The sequence below is a fragment of the Pelodiscus sinensis genome, chromosome 17, assembly GCF_052426305.1.
Source record: "Pelodiscus sinensis isolate ZL-2025 chromosome 17, ASM5242630v1, whole genome shotgun sequence".
Taxonomy (NCBI): Eukaryota; Metazoa; Chordata; order Testudines; family Trionychidae; genus Pelodiscus; species Pelodiscus sinensis.
The window spans coordinates 3,802,388-3,820,252 of NC_143068.1; the positions used below are offsets into that span (position 1 = coordinate 3,802,388).

Here is a 17,865-nt window from a genome sequence, read left to right on the forward strand (position 1 = left end):
CCTGCTGGCCTTCCTTCCGCTGCTTCATTGGCCCCCGGCGCCCCGGGCCGGGAGAGTCGCCTGCGACTGCCTTGGGCCCAGGAGGGGAAGGGATTCATAGTCTCGTGATTGGCCAGCAGCTTGCTTCATAACCGTCCCTGGGCGCCTGCAGGGAGGGCGTCTCCGTGCTCTGGCAGCCCGTCCTGCGGGAGCGCCTGCGCGGCAGCGCTGGGACCCCAGGGGACGTATTCCCTGCGCGGCTCCACCAGGGAGAACGGGCTGTCTGACACTCCCCCCTCCCCACAGCGACGGCTACAACGTGTGGCGAGACGCGTTCAAGCCCACCCAGATCTTGGAGAGTTTGTGCAAGAAGAGCTCGCTCCCCTCCGCAGAGTACAGGCGGGAGGAGGTCAAAGTCAACAGCAAGATCTTCAAGGTGCCGCCTGAAGCTTTCCCGGCAGGTACCGTGTGTTATTTGGTGTGGCTCAGGCCCCCTCTCCTCCCTGACCACACCCAGCGCTCAGCTGCACAGGCCACACAAGACAGTGTGGTCCCTGAACCCCCTGCCTGGCTCGGGTGAGCAATCGCTCTGGTGCGCTTGTCCATTGAATACGCCAGGGCCTGGCGACCGTATCTCCCTGTGCTGGGTACAGGAGCCCTGGTGAAACGACAGTACTCGGCTCTACGCATGTTCTCCGGCCACCACCGTGCAGGTCTTCAGAGTGCGCTGAGCGGCCTGCGCCCTGCTGGAACGGCACAGCGTGGAGTTGGGCGCCTTTTATTTAAGGCTTTAGGGGTCACGTGGGATGGGAGGACCCCCAGCCAGGTCACATGGGATGGGAGGACCCCCGGCCAGGTCACATGGGATGGGATGACACCCCCCTCCGGCCCCACACAGGACACACATGCGCGCTCACACGTGCCCACACGCACTTCCCCCCCATACACCTCTCACACAGGAATACAACCAGCCAACCAGCTCTCCCTGTCAGTGCTCTCTGCCCTCCGTGCCTTGCCAGGCCCCGGGACAGACCCACCTCTCCTCACCCCGGCGCTGCCCCGCCCCACAGCAACATGGGGCAGGCTCACGCTTCAACGCAGGGCTCTGCCAGGGCTCCCATCGCAGTGTGGCCAGCAGCAGCCTCTGGGCAGGGAAGGGGTGGGAGCTCTTCCAGCCCCAGGGGAGGGGCGTGTGGGGCAAGGGGTGACCTGCCCGTCTCTGCAGAGCCCCTCTCCTCACTCCACCACTCTCTGGGGCAGGAAGCGGCTTGTCCTGTCCTGCTGGCAGTCGAAAGGCACTGAGGGAACCCAGCCGCCCCGGCTAGTGTGGGCAGGGAAGGGTCGAGCCCCCAGGATGCCTGGTGCCCCAGGGAACTCCTGCAGCCCGCAAAGGGAGCCAGAGAGGGCTCAGCAGGGCGGTGCTGGAGGACGGACCGGCCCGTGGTCCCTGGACAGAGCCAGGCACGGCAGGGTGACGAGGGGCTAAGCCCCTGCCATGAGGGCTGTGGAGCCTGCCGGTTCAAGGCTACGCGGGCCGGAAACTGCTTCTCCCTCCCCTGCTCCTGGCTTCCCCAAGCCCGCACTGGGCTGGGCGTTGGCACATGCAGGCTCGGCTCCTGTCCAGTGCCCAGGCCGGAGGCTCTTGGGCGTCCAGGGCTCTGGGGGAAGGGAGGGAGGAGCCTGCCAGCCAGGCGGTGGGCAAGCCGAGTGCTCCGACCGGCGCTGGGAGCGGTGAGCCGGCAGCCCTGGGACACGCCCCGCTGCTCCTGTGGGGCAAAGGGCACAGCGGGGCAGGACAGTGGGGAGGACCCGTGCAGGGCACCGTGTGATGCCTCCTGGTGCCTGGCCACACTCACCAGCCAGGAGCCAGCTCCACGCTGGCCCTTCGGGGGCTGACCAGCCGGGGAGCAGCCAGCCCTGCATGCGGCCCCTCCCCCCGCCAGGCTGACACCCCACCCCCATGCTCAGCCGCCGGGGCCCACTCACGGCTGCGGGGCGGGCGACAGGGACCCACAGCCCGGGGGAGGCGGCTCTGGGGCCCCTTGCTCAGCTGCTGGCCGCCTGTGTCCCAGAGGCCTTTGTGAAGGACAAGCGCGAGGCGGAGGACGAGGCGTGGGCCACGTACGACGAGCACAAGGCGCTGTATGTCCTGCAGCACTGGGAGGAGATGCCAGAGTTCGGCTACAAGCTGGTCCCGGAGCACGTGGAGATTCGGTCCCTTTACAACCCGGACAACCCGGGGCTGGTGCAGGTGAGGCCACCCTGTTCATTCGCCCCAGAGGCCCCTGGGCGCTCGCCCTGCCAAGCTCTGGGGGCCGGCTGGTCACTCCCTAGGCCAGAACGCGACTGCTCCCGCTGTCTGCTCCATGGGCTCTGTCCCGGCCGGCGGACACTGTCCCCTCTGCCCAGCAGCTGGTCAGGAGCAGCAGCAAAGGTTGTCTGGGTTTGTCTGGAGACGCCGTGCGGCACCGTGGGCTGGGATGGACCAGGGCGGGCCGAGCCCTCAGGAGGCATCGAGTCCAACCCCCTGCCCAAAGCAGGACCAACCCCGACTCAATCAGCCCAGCCCAGCCGAGACTTAGTGCTAGGACTGGAATCGAGTCCACCCTCCTGCCCTCACGGCAGGACCAAGCACCGTCTAGGCCATCCCTAAAGCCCCCCACCACTTCTCTAGGGAACCCGGCCCAGTGCTTCCCACCCGCCTGGGAGTCAGAAGGGTGTACGTACTGGCCTGCTGCCTCTGCCACTCACTTCTGTGTGGCCTTGGGCAAGTCACTTCCCCTCCCAGCCTGAGGCTTGGATAAGAAGCAAGGGGCTCAAACTGCAGCAAGGGGGGTTTAGATTGGACGTTAGGAAAAGCGTCCTGCCTGCCAGGGTGGTCAAACCCTGGGATAAGTTGCCTGGGGGTGGAATGCCCGTCCCTGGAGATACTGAAGAGCAGGGCGGACAGACACTGCCAGGGATGTTCTAGACGGTGCTGGGTCCCGCCGTGAGGGCCGGGGCCTGGACTCGCTGCCTCTCGAGGGCCCTGCCAGTCGTCTGATTCTTTGCCCGTCCTGTGTCTGTCGATTGCAAGCTCTTTAGGGAAGGGATGTCCAGGCACAGTGGGACGGGAGCTTGGGTTGCAGCCTCTAGGCCAGGGGCAGGGAACCTCTTTTGGGTCAGTGAGAACCTCAATGCGAAAGTTCAGCTACCTCTGGGGCAGAGCCTGGCCGTGGCGCACAGCGCCGAGCGGGATGCAGGGGGGACCAGAAGGAACCATGGGGCTCAGTCTGACCTCCAGGCTGCTGCCCCTTGCCTCTTGCTGCCTACTCCCTGTGGCCAGCCCAGGAGCCGGTGATGGAGCGAGAGCAGCCGTCTGGAGAGAGCTGCCCCCTCTTAGAACCTGACCCGCCCGGGAGGGGGGCAGGGTTAATTCCCCGCCCTGCTGTCATCCCACTGGCCCTGGGGTTGGCTAGGGAGCCCCCCCCAGCAGCCCCTCCCCTCCTGCTGCGCAGCGCCTTTGGCCAAGCGCCTTGCTCAGCTCAGTGCCTGGGAGCTGCTAGCCCCCTGCTCCGCACGCCACGTTGCTGCAGAGGTCGTAGGCGGCAGCGCCCCACCCAGCATGCCTGGCTGGAGCAGCAGGCTCCTGGCCACTGGTTCTGGAAGGGCCAAGTCAGCCTGGCTGGGCCCCTCTTCCCCTTGTGAGCCAGGTGGCTTCTTGGGTCCCAGGCAAACGAACTTCGGTTAAAATGCTGGTTGGTTGGTTGAGGCCTGTTTACCAAGCGCCCCCGCGCTGCCGCCTCGCCCCCTGCCCTCATCCCCGTTACTGCCCCACCAGGATCTGGCCTCTTCAGGCGGTGTGGGTGAGAGTCCTCGCTCCCCGGAGTAACTGACGAGCTATTGAATTGGGCTTGGCCGGGGTCAAGGTACTTTGGAGAATCCCATTTAAAAAGACCCCAACAAACTGTTTGCCACTAGGAACTCCATCGCCACCCTAAGCTCCTGGCTGGCTGTGAGCAACCCATGGGCTGGCCTGGCAACAAGGACACCATGTCATTTCCAAACGGCCTTCAGGCACTTCGCTAGATTCCCACGGTCATTTGCTTCATTTTGGCAAGAAAAAACTGAATTTCCCCAGTGTGGAGAAGCTAAGCTGGTGGCATGGCATCCAAGCCTGGGGGTGATGCGGGTGTGTGTGTGTCTGGCATGGCATCCAAGCCTGGGGGTGATGCGTGTGTGTGTGTGTGTGTGTGTGTCTGGCATGGCATCCAAGCCTGGGGGTGATGCGGGTGTGTGTGTGTGTGTGTGTCTGGCATGGCATCCAATCCTGGGGGTGATGGGTGTGTGTGTGTGTGTGTGTGTGTGTGTGTGTGTGTGTGTGTGTGTCTGGCATGGCATCCAATCCTGGGGGTGATGTGGGTTTGTGTGTGTGTGTGTGTGTGTGTGTCTGGCATGGCATCCAAGCCTGGGGGTGATGCGGGTGTGTGTGTGTGTCTGGCATGGCATCCAATCCTGGGGGTGATGCGGGTTTGTGTGTGTGTGTGTGTGTCTGGCATGGCATCCAAGCCTGGGGGTGATGCGGGTGTGTGTGTGTGTCTGGCATGGCATCCAATCCTGGGGGTGATGCGGGTTTGTGTGTGTGTGTGTCTGGCATGGCATCCAAGCCTGGGGGTGATGGGTGTGTGTGTGTGTGTGTCTGGCATGGCATCCAAGCCTGGGGGTGATGGGTGTGTGTGTCTGGCATGGCATCCAAGCCTGGGAGTGATGTGTGTGTGTGTGTGTGTGTGTGTGTGTGTGTGTTTGGCATGGCATCCAAGCCTGGGAGTGATGGGTGTGTGTGTGTGTCTGGCATGGCATCCAAGCCTGGGGGTGATGGGTGTGTGTGTGTGTGTGTGTGTGTCTGGCATGGCATCCAAGCCTGGAGGTGATGGGTGTGTGTGTGTGTGTTTGTCTGGCATGGCATCCAAGCCTGGGGGTGATGGGGGTGTGTGAGTGTGTGTCTGGCATGGCATGGCATCCAAGCCTGGGGGTGATGCGGGTGTGTGTGTGTGTGTGTGTGTGTGTGTGTGTGTCTGGCATGGCATGGCATCCAAGCCTGTGGGTGATGGGTGTGTGTGTGTGTGTGTGTGTGTCTGGCATGGCATCCAAGCCTGGGAGTGATGGGTGTGTGTGTGTGTCTGGCATGGCATCCAAGCCTGGGGGTGATGGGTGTGTGTGTGTGTGTGTCTGGCATGGCATCCAAGCCTGGGAGTGATGGGGGTGTGTGAGTGTGTCTGGCATGGCATCCAAGCCTGGGAGTGATGGGTGTGTGTGTGTGTGTGTGTGTGTCTGGCATGGCATCCAAGCCTGGGAGTGATGGGTGTGTGTGTGTGTGTGTGTGTGTGTCTGGCATGGCATCCAAGCCTGGGGGTGATGGGTGTGTGTGTGTGTGTGTCTGGCATGGCATCCAAGCCTGGGAGTGATGGGGGTGTGTGAGTGTGTCTGGCATGGCATCCAAGCCGTGTGTGTGTGTGTGTGTGTGTGCGCGCGCGCGCGCGTCCGGCATGGCACCCGAGTCCAGCGCAGGGAAGCCGAGTCACAGGGAGATGTTCTGGCAGAGAACAAGTAAAGTTGCCACTGACGAGTTGACACCCCCCAGCGCCGGGTTGCTCTTGTTCTAGTTCCGTTTTGCGTAAGCAATAACCTGTATCCCCGGGGCCGGGGGCCGGTGACTATCCTGGGCCCAGCGTCCTGAGCAATGTTGTTTCTTAAAATCCCCTCGCCAGCCCCATTTCAGATCCCAGCAGCGCGTGCGCCGTGGGCAGGGGCTTGCCGGATCCCAGTGAACTTGCTGGGAGGGGGCCATTGCCCCAGGCCCAGGGTCTCCCCGAATGGATTCAGGCTTCTTGTGTGCACCCGGGTGGAGGTGCCGTGCGCTGTGGCCCCCCGACGCTCGCTCGGTGCCCCATGGGAAGGCGATGTGTGCAGGGAGGGAGGCTGTGGGAGGCGCGTTCCCGGGAGGGCCGGGCAGTGGAGGGTCAGTTCAGCCATGGAGAGGGCGTTGAAGCAGCTCCGCTCCTCTGCCGCAGGGCTCCCTCCACATGTGGATCGACATGTTTCCAAATGACGTCCCAGCACCTCCCCCTGTCAATATCAAGCCACGGCTGCCAATCAGGTACGGGTCTGGGCCACGGGGCCAGAGGGGTCTGTGCGGAGCTGGGCTCCTGCGCCAAGTGCACGTGCTGGGACGCCTGCTCTGGGCCGCTCCAGGGGGCTGCAAGCTGCTCTCCCAGTGACTCCCTGCCTCACGGGAGGGAAGGCTGCCTCTGCCCTCAGCCACAGCGCTGTCCCGGAAGACCAACGCCCTGGGCAGCAGCGCTCGTGCGGCAGCCCCACCGCCTTGCCCAGCTCTGCGCCGCCAGGGCTGGGCCATTGGCCTTCGTGCTGCTTGTGCCGGGCTGGAGATGGGGCTTGGCTGGGTGCAGAGCTGGTGCAAAGCACAGGCACCGTGCCGGGCTGGAGATGGGGCTCGGCTGGGTGCAGAGCTGGTGCAAAGCACAGGCACCGTGCCGGGCTGGAGATGGGGCTTGGCTGGGTGTAGAGCTGGTGCAGAGCACAGGCACCGTGCCGGGCTGGAGATGGGGCTTGGCTGGGTGTAGAGCTGGTGCAGAGCACAGGCACCGTGCCGGGCTGGAGATGGGGCTTGGCTGGTGCAGAGCACAGGCACCGTGCCGGGCTGGAGATGGGGCTCGGCTGGTGCAGAGCACAGGCACCGTGCCGGGCTGGAGATGGGGCTCGGCTGGTGCAGAGCACAGGCACCGTGCCGGGCTGGAGATGGGGCTTGGCTGGGTGCAGAGCTGGTGCAGAGCACAGGCACCGTGCCGGGCTGGAGATGGGGCTCGGCTGGTGCACAGCACAGGCACTGTGCCGGGCTGGGGCAGGGGCCCGACAGATGCTGACAGGAGCCGCCTTGACTTTCCCTGCTGGCAGTTACGAGCTGCGCATCATCATCTGGAACACGGACGACGTGGTGCTGGATGACGTGAACCCAATCACGGGCGAGCCCTCCAGCGACATCTACGTGAAAAGGTGCCCGAGCGGCTGGGAGCCGACTGCGCGGAGACGGGGCCAGAGACGGGCGAGTTGCCCTGTCGTCTGACGCCGAGTCCCCCGCCCCAACCGCCCTGGTCTCACCAGCCGGGGGACCTCGCTCCCTGCCCACTGATCCCCTGGGGCCTCGGCCAGACCCAGCTCCGGACGCCCCCGCGGGGCCTCTCCACCCCAACCCAGTGGCGAATCCTGCCTGGGCTCGGGCCTGGACCGTGGCCCCCAGGGCCTAGCTGCCGCTGCCCGTTGCCTCAGGCCACGCTGGCCCTGGAGAGCTCGTGGCTGAGGCGCTGTGGAGCCGCAACTGCCCTGCCCTCAGCCTGGCCCCCCACCCCGCTCCATGATGCTGACTCTCCCGGCTGCGTTACCATGACGACTGGTGTTAATTGAGCTTCCTCCACAGCTGGATCAAAGGTCTGGACCACGACAAACAGGAGACCGACGTCCACTTCAACTCCCTGACGGGAGAGGGCAACTTCAACTGGCGCTTCGTGTTCCGCTTCGACTACCTGCCGACCGAGAAGGAGGTCTCCTACAAGAGGAAGGACTCCATCTTCTCCCTGGAGGAGTCCGAGTTCAGGGAGCCAGCTGTCCTGGTCCTCCAGGTCTGGGACTACGACCGGATTTCCGCCAATGACTTCCTAGGTACGGCCAGCGCTGCGGAGAGGGGGAGCCCAGGCTGCCCACCAGGAGCACACAGAAGGCAGCTCCCAGTCCCGCGGCCCCGTGTGGCTGGCAGGTCCTCCGGCCGCGCTGGTAGAGCTGCTGCCACAGCGCCGGTCCTGCCAGGCCCAGGGGCCTCCTGGCCTTGGGATTCAGCTCTCGTAGACCAGTGGTTCCTCCTCCAACCCAGCTCCGCACTGTGCTAAGCCTGGAGCCGGCTCCTCTCTTCCCCCCCCGGCCTCTGGTCTGGCCCCCCCCCGGCCTCTGGGCTCTCCCCTCTTCCCCCCCCCCCCCGGCCTCTGGGCTCTCCCCCCCCCCCCCTCTTCCCCCCCCCCCCGGCCTCTGGGCTCTCCCCTCTTCTCCCCCCCCCCCCAGCCTCTGGGCTCTCCCCTCTTCTCCCCCCTCCAGCCTCTGGGCTCCCCCTCCTCCCCCAGCCTCTGGGCTCTTCCCTCTTCCCCCCCCCCCCCCCCGGCCTCTGGGCTCCTCTACCCAGTGCCATGGAGCTCTCCTGCGGCTTCCGAGATGCTGGTGCGTCGCAGGCAATGACCCTTTTCCAGCCACGTGTGGAATAATGTTTTGTGTGTGCACCGGCGCCTGTGCGAACGTGCACCTCAGGAAGCCAATCCCAGCTGCTAATCATCAGGGCGGCATTTGAATCTCTCCTGCGCGGCCGCACAGCCCACAGCAGGGGCAGGCAAGGTCCAAGGCCACCAAGCCTTTGGACATGGTGCCTGGCCTGCCATGCTGGGACCCTCAGACCAGCTCCCTGCCTGCCACAGCCTCAGGCGCCTCAAAGCAGCCAGCTGCTGGGCCCACGCACCTCTAGACACCACCTGCCTCTTGCATGCTGCCCCCCCGCCCAATCCAGCCACTGGGAGCTGTGACAGGGACGGCACGTGACGCCCCCAGCACCAAGAGGCATGGAGAGCAGCCAGCTGTTCTGAACGGCCTGGGGCGGAGGCAGGCAGGGAGGCTGCCTCAGGTCTTACTGGGCTGCTGGCCAGGAGTCACCTCTGTAAGCGCCTCCCAGTCAGAGCCTGCACCTGGCAGCCCAGCCCCTCCCACACTCCAGCTCCCTGCTGCACGTCTCCCCCAAACCCTCTGCATTCCCCTCCCCCCAGGTCACAACTCCCTCCCGAACCTGCCCCCCCACTGCACTCTGATACCCTGCCCCAGAGCAGCACCCAAACCCTGTGCACACACCCCGCCCCAGGCCAGACCCCTCCCTGCACCCCAGTCCTCCGTCCCTTCTGCCTCCAGGCCCTGCACCCTCTGCTGCCCTGGGCCACTTACCGAAAGCTTGGCGTGTCCCCCATCAGAAAGGATTGCTCCCCCCAGCTTACAGGGACACTGGCAGAGGCAGCCTGGCCGCGCCTCCGGCTGAGGGGCAGCTGGTGATGCTGTTGGTCCATAGACGCCAGACTGCCGACCAGCTTCCCCCTTTCCTGGGACCCTTCATTCTCAGACTGCGCAGAAAGGCCCCCTTGCTACGTCCCCTGAGCGCTGAGCCGTGCGGCCGGACCCCGGGCCACCGAGGAATGGGCTGCATTGACAGCACACTGGCTCGCGGGTGGAAATTTGCTGCTGAAACCATTCGGTTGGAAAATGCCAGTTCATTGAACCTGGAGTGTTTGATGGCAGCCAATCGGATTCAGCCAGTTTTCAGGTGTTCTCTGGGAAACCTGCCACTTCGCTCAGCCCCCAGGGGCACAGCCCTGAGGCAGCCCCACCAGATGGGCTGCCCCTGCTCGGGAGAGCCCCGTCTTCCAGTCTGAGGCTCCAGGGCCCACACCCCCGCCACGGGAGCTCAGGACAGTGCTTGGTTCCAAGGCAGGGCGCCGGGGTGGGTGAGAACGCTCCTCCAGAGCAGAGCCCTGGGCTACTTGGCCCCAGTGGTGCTGGGTGACACTGACCGTCTTGGGGCAGTGTCGGCTGGAGGAGACAAGCTGGTCATGTCACAGGCGGGAGCTGGGCCAATAGGATATCCCCCCCCCCCCCCCCGCATCAGAAGGTACCTCCCGGTCAATGCTGAGTCCTGCAGCCCGGTGTCAGTACCATCGCCAGCTCCCTCCCTGTGTGTCTGTCCCACAGGTGAGCAGCCCTGGCTCAGAACCCCGCAGGAACGGGGTCTCATTCCCTTGCCACCTGTGGACGGCTTTGCCACGCCGGCCTGCACTATGCCCTGCCCACGCCCACGCAGCCTGTGGAGGGGCTGGTGGCGGGCTGAGGACTACACGGAGCTCTCCCCTCCAGTTGGCCCAGAGGCAGAATTTCCAGTTCCCAGGAAACGTCCCGTTTCAAATCTGCTTCCCTTCCACCCCGGAACGAGCCGATTGGCCCTTGCGGGTCTCACCTCTGCCCGTGTTCACAGGCTCCATTGAACTGAAGCTGAACGACATGGTGCGGGCAGCCAAGAGCTCGGAGCAGTGCACCATCAAGATGGCCAAGGAGAAGGCCACCCCCCGCTTCTCCATCTTCCGGAACAAGCGGATGAAGGGCTGGTGGCCCTTCGTCAAACTCAAGGACCAGGAGGACGAGGAGCGGGAGGAGCGGGAGGCCAAGGAGAAGAAGAAGAAGAAGAAGAAGAAGAGGAGGTCGGTGAAGCCGGAAGACGTCGAGTTTACAGACCCCAGCGGGAACAAGTTCATCCTGATGGTGAGGCCCAGGGCGGAGGGTGAGCCAGGCAGGGCTCGGCCGGGAGCTGTCCAGGCTGCAGCTAACTGCAGATGCTTGGCAGTGGGCGCGGGGCTGCCTGGCCCAGGACCAGGGGGTAGGTCAGGGCTGTCCCGAGGGGGCGTGGGGCCTGGGGCAATCCCCTTCCACTGGCCCTGTCTCTTCCCACCTCGGCTCCGCCCCTTCGCCATAGGCCCCTCCCTCAAGATATGGCCTGGGAAGCTCCCAGGGGCCAGGGCGGCAGCAGGGCTTGGGCCTTCTGGCAGGAGCTGTGGGAAGCAGAGAGATCCAGCAGCCTGCTCTGCTGCATCTCCCAGTTGGGTTGCTCAGCTGCCCGGCCCGGCCCGGGCCTGCTCCATTTGACTCCCCGGCACGATGCAGGGTCGGGCGCGCCCCTCCTCCTGCCACGGTGAAGCCGAGCAGCTAGGCTGGGAGCTGGCAATGACGGGTGGGAGGTCCCAGTGTCTAGTCAGCTCTGGCCCGGGGGGCCCTGTCAGATGGTCCCTGCCCTGAGAGCCGCAGGGGAAGAGCCACAGACACCAGGGACAGCAGAGCCGCCCAGGCCGGTGGAGGGAGAAGGGAGGGACTCGGAGCAGCCGCCGCCCTGTGCTCGCAGCCAGCTGGGACTGGCCTCAGGTCTCTGTCGCCATGGCCAGGGCGGGGTTGTGAGACGCAGCAGGTGCAGGAGAGGTTCAGACGAGCTCAGAGGGAGGGGAGGGGACTTCAGCCTGGCCTGCCCCAGCCCCCCTCCCGCGCTGCACGCACGTGCCAGGTGCTGGGGAAGCCGGCAATCGCCCACGCTCACAGCTCCGGGCAGCAGCAGCCCGTGGGCAAGGCCTGCTCTAGGAGGCAGGCTGGGCTCCTGTGGCCCCGGCCGTGCTGGTCCCTCACTGGGAACGCTGGAACGGTGGGAGCCGTCTCGAGTGGCTATTCCCAGCAGAGCTCCCTGGAAGCTGAGCGCTTGGGCAGTCGCCCAGGAGAGGGGCCAATGTGCTCCTGCAGATTAGCAGAGCGCCCGCAGCTAGCAACAGCCAGAGCCTGTTCCTGTTGGTGGTGCACTTCTGCACATGCCTCAATGTACAAAACAAAATTCATTCTGCACCTGGATAGAAAACATTAGTGGAAACCTCCTTCTCCAGGCCCTGCAAGGTCTGTGCTCTGTGAAGCTGCAGGGCCGGCACACGGCCCCCCCATGCCGGGCACAGTGCGAGGCCTGCTCTGGGAGACGTGTCAGGTGTCCAGCGGCTCCGTGGGGCGCTCTGGCGGGGCGAGGCACACGGCTCCGTGGGGTGCTCTGGCGGGGCGAGGCACACGGGGGCAGACGGCCCGAGGGGTGGCTAGGCTGGCGTGGGGGCGCTGCAGAGCTGGCGTGTCAGGTGTCCAGCGGCTCCGTGGGGCGCTCTGGCGGGGCGCGGCACACGGCTCCGTGGGGTGCTCTGGCGGGGCGAGGCACACGGGGGCAGACGGCCCGAGGGGTGGCTAGGCTGGCGTGGGGGCGCTGCGGAGCTGGCGTGTCAGGTGTCCAGCGGCTCCGTGGGGCGCTCTGGCGGGGCGAGGCACACGGGGGCAGACGGCCCGAGGGGTGGCTAGGCTGGCGTGGGGGCGCTGCAGAGCTGGCGTGTCAGGTGTCCAGCGGCTCCGTGGGGCGCTCTGGTGGGGCGAGGCACACGGGGGCAGACGGCCCGAGAGGTGGCTAGGCTGGCGTGGGGGCGCTGCGGAGCTGGCGTGTCAGGTGTCCAGCGGCTCCGTGGGGCGCTCTGGCGGGGCGGGGCACACGGGGGCAGACGGCCTGAGGGGTGGCTAGGCTGGCGTGGGGGCGCTGCGGAGCTGGCGTGTCAGGTGTCCAGCGGCTCCGTGGGGCGCTCTGGCGGGGCGAGGCACACGGGGGCAGACGGCCCGAGGGGTGGCTAGGCTGGCGTGGGGGCGCTGCGGAGCTGGCGTGTCAGGTGTCCAGCGGCTCCGTGGGGCGCTCTGGCGGGGCGAGGCACACGGGGGCGGACGGCCCGAGGGGCAGACTTCCAGAGGGATGGAGGGGCCTATCGGTGCAGAGAGGCTTCTGGTGGATTTCAAGGCTTCGTGCCTGACACCTCTGAGCGACCTTGGAAAGCCCAGCCCTGCCTCTGGAGCCCAGGGGCCCAGCCAGTCTCGGCCGGGCGCACTGGAGAGTCTCGCGTGTCTCTGCAGGGCAAAGTGGAAGCTGAATTCCAGCTCCTGACTGTGGAGGAGGCTGAGAAGAGCCCCGTTGGCCTGGGCCGAAAAGAGCCTGAACCCTTGGAGAAGCCCAAGTGAGTATCGGTCACAGAACCCTGGTCACATCCCTCCCGGCAGGACCAAGCCCCACCTAGACCAAGGCTGGGCAACCACGGGCCCCTCTTGGCACCGGGCACCCTGCCCCCCTCACCTGCTCCTCCCTCCCCTCCCTGCATTCCGGAGGAGACGCCAATCGCCTGTCCCCCTCCCGCCTCTCTGCAAATGCTGATTCACGGCATTCCCGCTCCGGGAGGGAGCTCAAATCAGCCAGTCCATGGCTCCTTCGAAAGCGCTGGGAGGGAGGCGGAGGCCTAGGAAGTGGGCTCCCATGCCCCAGTGCATGGGGAAGCGGGGAGCCAGCGGGTCCCTCCCGCTGATCTAAAGCATCCCTGACAGGTGTGTGTCCAACCTGCTCTTAAATATCTCCAGGGATGGAAACTCCACAACCTCCCTGGGCAAGTTATCCCAGCGTTTCGCCACCCGGCCAGGCAGGAAGTTTTTCCTAATGTCCAACCTGAACCCCCCTTGCTGCAGTTTGAGCCCCTTGCTTCTTGTCCTGTCAGAGGTTAAGGAGAAGACACTTTTCCCCTGCCCCTTGGAACACCGTTAGGCACTTGAAATCTGCTCTCATGTCCTGTTTTCTCTTCTGCAGACTAAACAAACCCAGTATTTTCCGTCGTCCCTCACGGCCCACGCCCCTCACGGCCCACGCCCCTCACGGCCCACGCCCCTCACGGCCCACGCCCCTCACGGCCCATGCCCCTCACGGCCCACGTCCCTCACGGCCCATGCCGCTCACGGCCCACGGCCCTCATGGCCCACGGCCCTCACGGCCCATGCCGCTCACGGCCCACGTCCCTCACGGCCCACGTCCCTCACGGCCCACGTCCCTCACGGCCCATGCCGCTCACGGCCCACGCCGCTCACGGCCCACGCCCCTCACGGCCCACGCCGCTCACGGCCCACATCCCTCACAGCCCATGTTCTTCGGGGCTTGGGCAAGTCCATTCCCATGTGGGTGCGCAAGCCCCCAGCCCAGGTGCTGGAGATTTTACCCCAGGGGTATCCATTGGCTTGGCACCGGTTCCCCTGGTGCCCCGGGCTCATAGCCAAGCCAGGTTCCTCAGTTCCTTCTTGCCCCCCATGCAGCTCTTGGAACGTCCCCGCTTTGTCTTGAGCAACAGGGTTTCATGGTTTCCACTTTTGGAAATAGTTAGATTGCCATCAGGTCTGTCATTTCAGTCATGTGAGTGGTTAATAGGACAGGGCTCCTCTCCAGCCATGGAGTGTTCCCGTGCCAATGTCCTCTCCAGCCGTGGGGTGTTCCCGTGGCCATGTCCTCTCCGGCCGTGGGGTGTTCCCGTGGCCATGTCCTCTCCGGCCGTGGGGCGTTCCCGTGGCCATGTCTTCTCCAGCCATGGAGTGTTCCCGTGGCCATGTCCTCTCTGGCCGTGGGGCGTTCCCGTGGCCATGTCTTCTCCAGCCATGGAGTGTTCCTGTGGCCATGTCCTCTCTGGCCGTGGGGCATTCCCGTGGCCATGTCCTCTCCGGCCGTGGGGCGTTCCCGTGGCCATGTCCTCTCTGGCTGTGGGGCGTTCCCGTGGCCATGTCTTCTCCAGCCATGGAGTGTTCCCGTGGCCATGTCCTCTCTGGCCGTGGGGCGTTCCCGTGGCCATGTCCTCTCCGGCCGTGGGGTGTTCCCATGGCCATGTCCTCTCCGGCCGTGGGGCGTTCCTGTGGCCATGTCCTCTCTGGCCGTGGGGCGTTCCCGTGGCCATGTCCTCTCTGGCCATGGGGCGTTCCCATGGCCATATCCTCTCCAACCATGGAGCGTTCCCGTGGCCACGTCCTCTCTGGCCGTGGGGTGTTCCCGTGCCAATGTCCTCTCCAGCTGTGGGGCATTCCTGAGGCATTCCCGTGCTAATGTCCTCTCCAGCTGTGGGGCGTTCCCGTGGCCATGTCCTCTCTGCAAGCCTGGGACTATGAGTGACCCTCGCAGAAGGGATCTCAGGTGCTTGGTTGTGGGTCATAGGAACGGGAGCTGGGAATTTCCACCCCACAAGTTGGGCTCGAAGTCCTGTTTACCCAGCGGCCCTGAGCTGTGCCTTGGGGCTGAGCCTGCCCCCAGTGCGGAGCGCCCCAACCCCTTGGGGCTGCGGGGAGAAGACTCTCTCAACAGTGAGAGGATGGGGGTCGGGTGGGACTTGGGCCAGCCTCTCTCCCTTCCTGTCACCACGGCACCGAAGCCAGGAGCCTGGGAGAGCCGACAGCTCAGCACTGGGCCGACCACCGAGTGCCTTTCGATGGGTTCCCGGCGTTCTGTGACTCTGGCCCTGCCACGGCCGTTTGGGAGGCTCCTGCCTCTACACAGAGCGATACGTCGTGCCCACTCCAGGCTGTGAATCCCTGTCCTCTCTGCTGCCTGCGGGGTCCCTTTTGGAAAAGGACGCCACGGTCAGATGGGTTCTGCCCCCCCCCCCCCGCCACAGGAACCCCTCTGGGGAGGAAGGCCTATGGGGGGAGACTCCAGCTGAGGGTGGTGAACAGGGACGCATGCAAAGCCAGGTTTCCTCAGGATAGCCAGCAGGAGCATCCCCCCATGGATGAGGGCACGGTGTGGGCCAGAGCCCCCTTGCAGACAGCTCTTGAGCCTCCAGGCCAGCCGTGCGCAGGATCCGTGGGTGCAGGCAGCGATACCAGATCTGAACACAGCACATCTCCCGCCTGTTGCCCTGTCAAAGAAAGCCCCGCGCTGGGCGCTGAACAGATCCACGCCGGCTCGCTCTTACCCCAGGGTGGTTATTGGCTGCACCCTTTTCCTGGGCACAGAAGCTCAGCTGACTGGTCCGTAACTCCCCTTTGTGAGGCTGTGCTCTAGATTTGCCCTCTCCCCGTGCTCTGGAATCTCTCCCGTCTCCTGGGGCTTGCCCCAGCGACTGGCTCAGACAGCTCCTTGCTCAGCTCGCCCGTGGCCTGGCGGCGTCTCAGCAGGCCCTGCTGGTCTGGGCCGTGTGCAGCGACTGGAATGCCAGGCTGGGGTTTACCAGCCTGCTCTCAGAATGGCGCTTCCTGCGCCCAGGCGCTGAGGGACAGGGGAGCTTCTGGGCTTTATGCAGCCAAGACTGGAGCTCAAGGGACCCTGGGCCCAGGCTGTCGCCGCCGAGTGGGAGCCGAGACAAGGGACGAGAGCGCATTGCTCACAGGAGCAGTGGCGTGCAGACGGTGGGGAGCTCTGGAGTTACAAGCGGTTCTTTCGGATTCAGTCCATAGGTTCTAGCCCAATGTCCATACTCAGGAGAACCCAGGAGGGCCTGGAGAGCTCAGCTCTGCAACCCAAACGTCCCTGGATGAAGCCTAAGCAGAGCTGAGCTAAACAGGCGACCTGGACAGGTCCAGTTCCAGGCCTCTCTTGGCAGGTCGGAGTCCTTAGGCGATCATGGAGAGTTTGAAACAGGCTGTTTCCTAAATGTCCCCCCGGGAATTAGTCACCCGGATGAACACAGGACACCTGCCACACTCTGCAGATCGGCTGGGTGCTTCACAGAGAGGGCGGAACGGCACGGCCAGGAACTGGCCAGGTGCATGTCAATACACAATGGCTGGGCCATTTATCCAGCCGGAGGCTTCATTCACCTTTTCTGCCATGTGTCCCGGGGCAGCGGGATAAGCAGCCCTGGGGCCCAGAAGAAGCTGGCGCCCTTGTCAGCTTGAGTCTGGGGGCTCCTGGCCTCTGCACTGCTTGGCAGCAGTTCACTGTGAGCTCTAGATTCCCAGGGCGCCTGCAGCTTTGCGTTGCTGTGTCTGTGCTCAGCAGCCTTCTCCTTGCTCTGTTCTAGCCGGCCAAAAACCTCCTTCAACTGGTTTGTGAACCCCATGAAAACCTTCATCTTCTTTATCTGGAAGCGGTACAAGAAGTACATCATTGCGCTGCTGATTCTTGCTGTCATCACCATCTTCCTGGTCCTCCTGCTCTACACCATGCCGGGCTACATCAGCCAGAAGATCATCAATGGCTAAGCGGGGCCAGAGACGGGCCCTCCCGTGCTGCGGAAATGGACACTTTGTGCCAAAGACTCTGGACAGTTTGCCGGCGGTGGGGCTCTGTAAACGCTGGCCAGGGAGGAGGGGTAGCAGGAATCTGCCCTGCTTGGGTAGCCTGGCTCCTGCTTGGACCTTGGGCTGCGGGGGGGTGCTGAGGAGCCCAGGGATAAGTGGTTGGGCCAGTCGCTTGTCCCCCAGCTGAAGGAATCTGTTTCCGCTGGGGCTGGCTGTGGGACACTTGCAGCCCCCGTCAGTGCGGTGCCCCCTCTGCAACAGTGAACCCCCAGCATCTGCCCTGGTCCTTGGAGCGTTTGCCAGGGCTCCCGGCTGGCTCTCCCGGGCTGGTCCGTTCCATGCTTAGCTCCGCCTGGCTCAGGGCTGGGAAAAGCCCCCCCACCCCCGCTGTCTGGCTTCCCTCCCCCAGGTGGAGGCAGGAATTTGCCCGCTGAACTGGGATGGCCTGGCGGCAGGGGGCTGCCTGGCAGAACCCACCTGCCCACCCTGCAGGGCCAATTGGGCAGCCGCACGCGGGCGCATCTCTCGTGTAGATGCACCCAGAGGGTGTGAGGGCTGCTGCTTGTCTGGCTCTGTCCCATCCCCAGGCCAGCTGAGCTAAGCAGCTGAATTCTGGGGAGCCGCCACTGCCCAGCTTTGCACCCGCGCTGTAACGGGAGGGGCTGTTTGCACGAACGGTGCAGGGGGCTGCGGGGAATTAAAGATCCAGACGTCGCCTCGGAGCAGTTTGCACTGTGCTGCAGTCTTTGTCCTCCTGCTGTCAGTGTTACTCGTGCAAGCCAGCCCGGAGACTGAGCAAAATTCATGGCGTATTCACGAGAAAAGTGTACGAACCAGAGTGTGCTGGGGGGCACCCCGAGGCCTGTGCCCCATGGCAGGGGGTGAAGCCAGGACCTTGCACCCCAGGAGGGGTGAAGCCAGGGCCCCGGCCCCGGCCCCAGGACACACACAGCTGAAACTGAAGCCAGCGACGGCTCAGAGGTCTCTGAACCTCCCCGACTGCGTGAGCCATCAGTCCCCACAGCCCCTGCCTGGGCCCTGTGCCCACAGGAAGACCCCAGGGTGGGAGGCTTAATTTTTAATAATGGAGATTGCCTATCTCCTAGGGCTGGAAGGGACCTCGAGAGTCATCGAGTCCAGTCCCCTGCCCTCACAGCAGGGCCAAGTACCGTCCCT

The 17,865-nt window shown here is 64.8% G+C and overlaps 1 protein-coding gene across 1 annotated transcript in view; it reads left to right on the top strand.

Annotated features, from left to right (window-relative positions):
* LOC102458767 (fer-1-like protein 4) overlaps window positions 1–17,411 on the top strand; it is a 94,250-nt gene extending 76,839 nt beyond the window's left edge. Inside the window, exons 38-45 of the mRNA XM_075901460.2 lie at window positions 286–440; window positions 2,052–2,230; window positions 6,030–6,115; window positions 6,931–7,029; window positions 7,451–7,692; window positions 10,082–10,365; window positions 12,568–12,668; window positions 16,470–17,411. Coding sequence (XP_075757575.2) covers window positions 286–440; window positions 2,052–2,230; window positions 6,030–6,115; window positions 6,931–7,029; window positions 7,451–7,692; window positions 10,082–10,365; window positions 12,568–12,668; window positions 16,470–16,650 — 1,327 coding nt within the window. The 3' untranslated portion in view covers window positions 16,651–17,411. The remainder of the gene's footprint in view (window positions 1–285; window positions 441–2,051; window positions 2,231–6,029; window positions 6,116–6,930; window positions 7,030–7,450; window positions 7,693–10,081; window positions 10,366–12,567; window positions 12,669–16,469) is intronic.
* The last annotated feature ends 454 nt before the right edge of the window (window positions 17,412–17,865 follow it).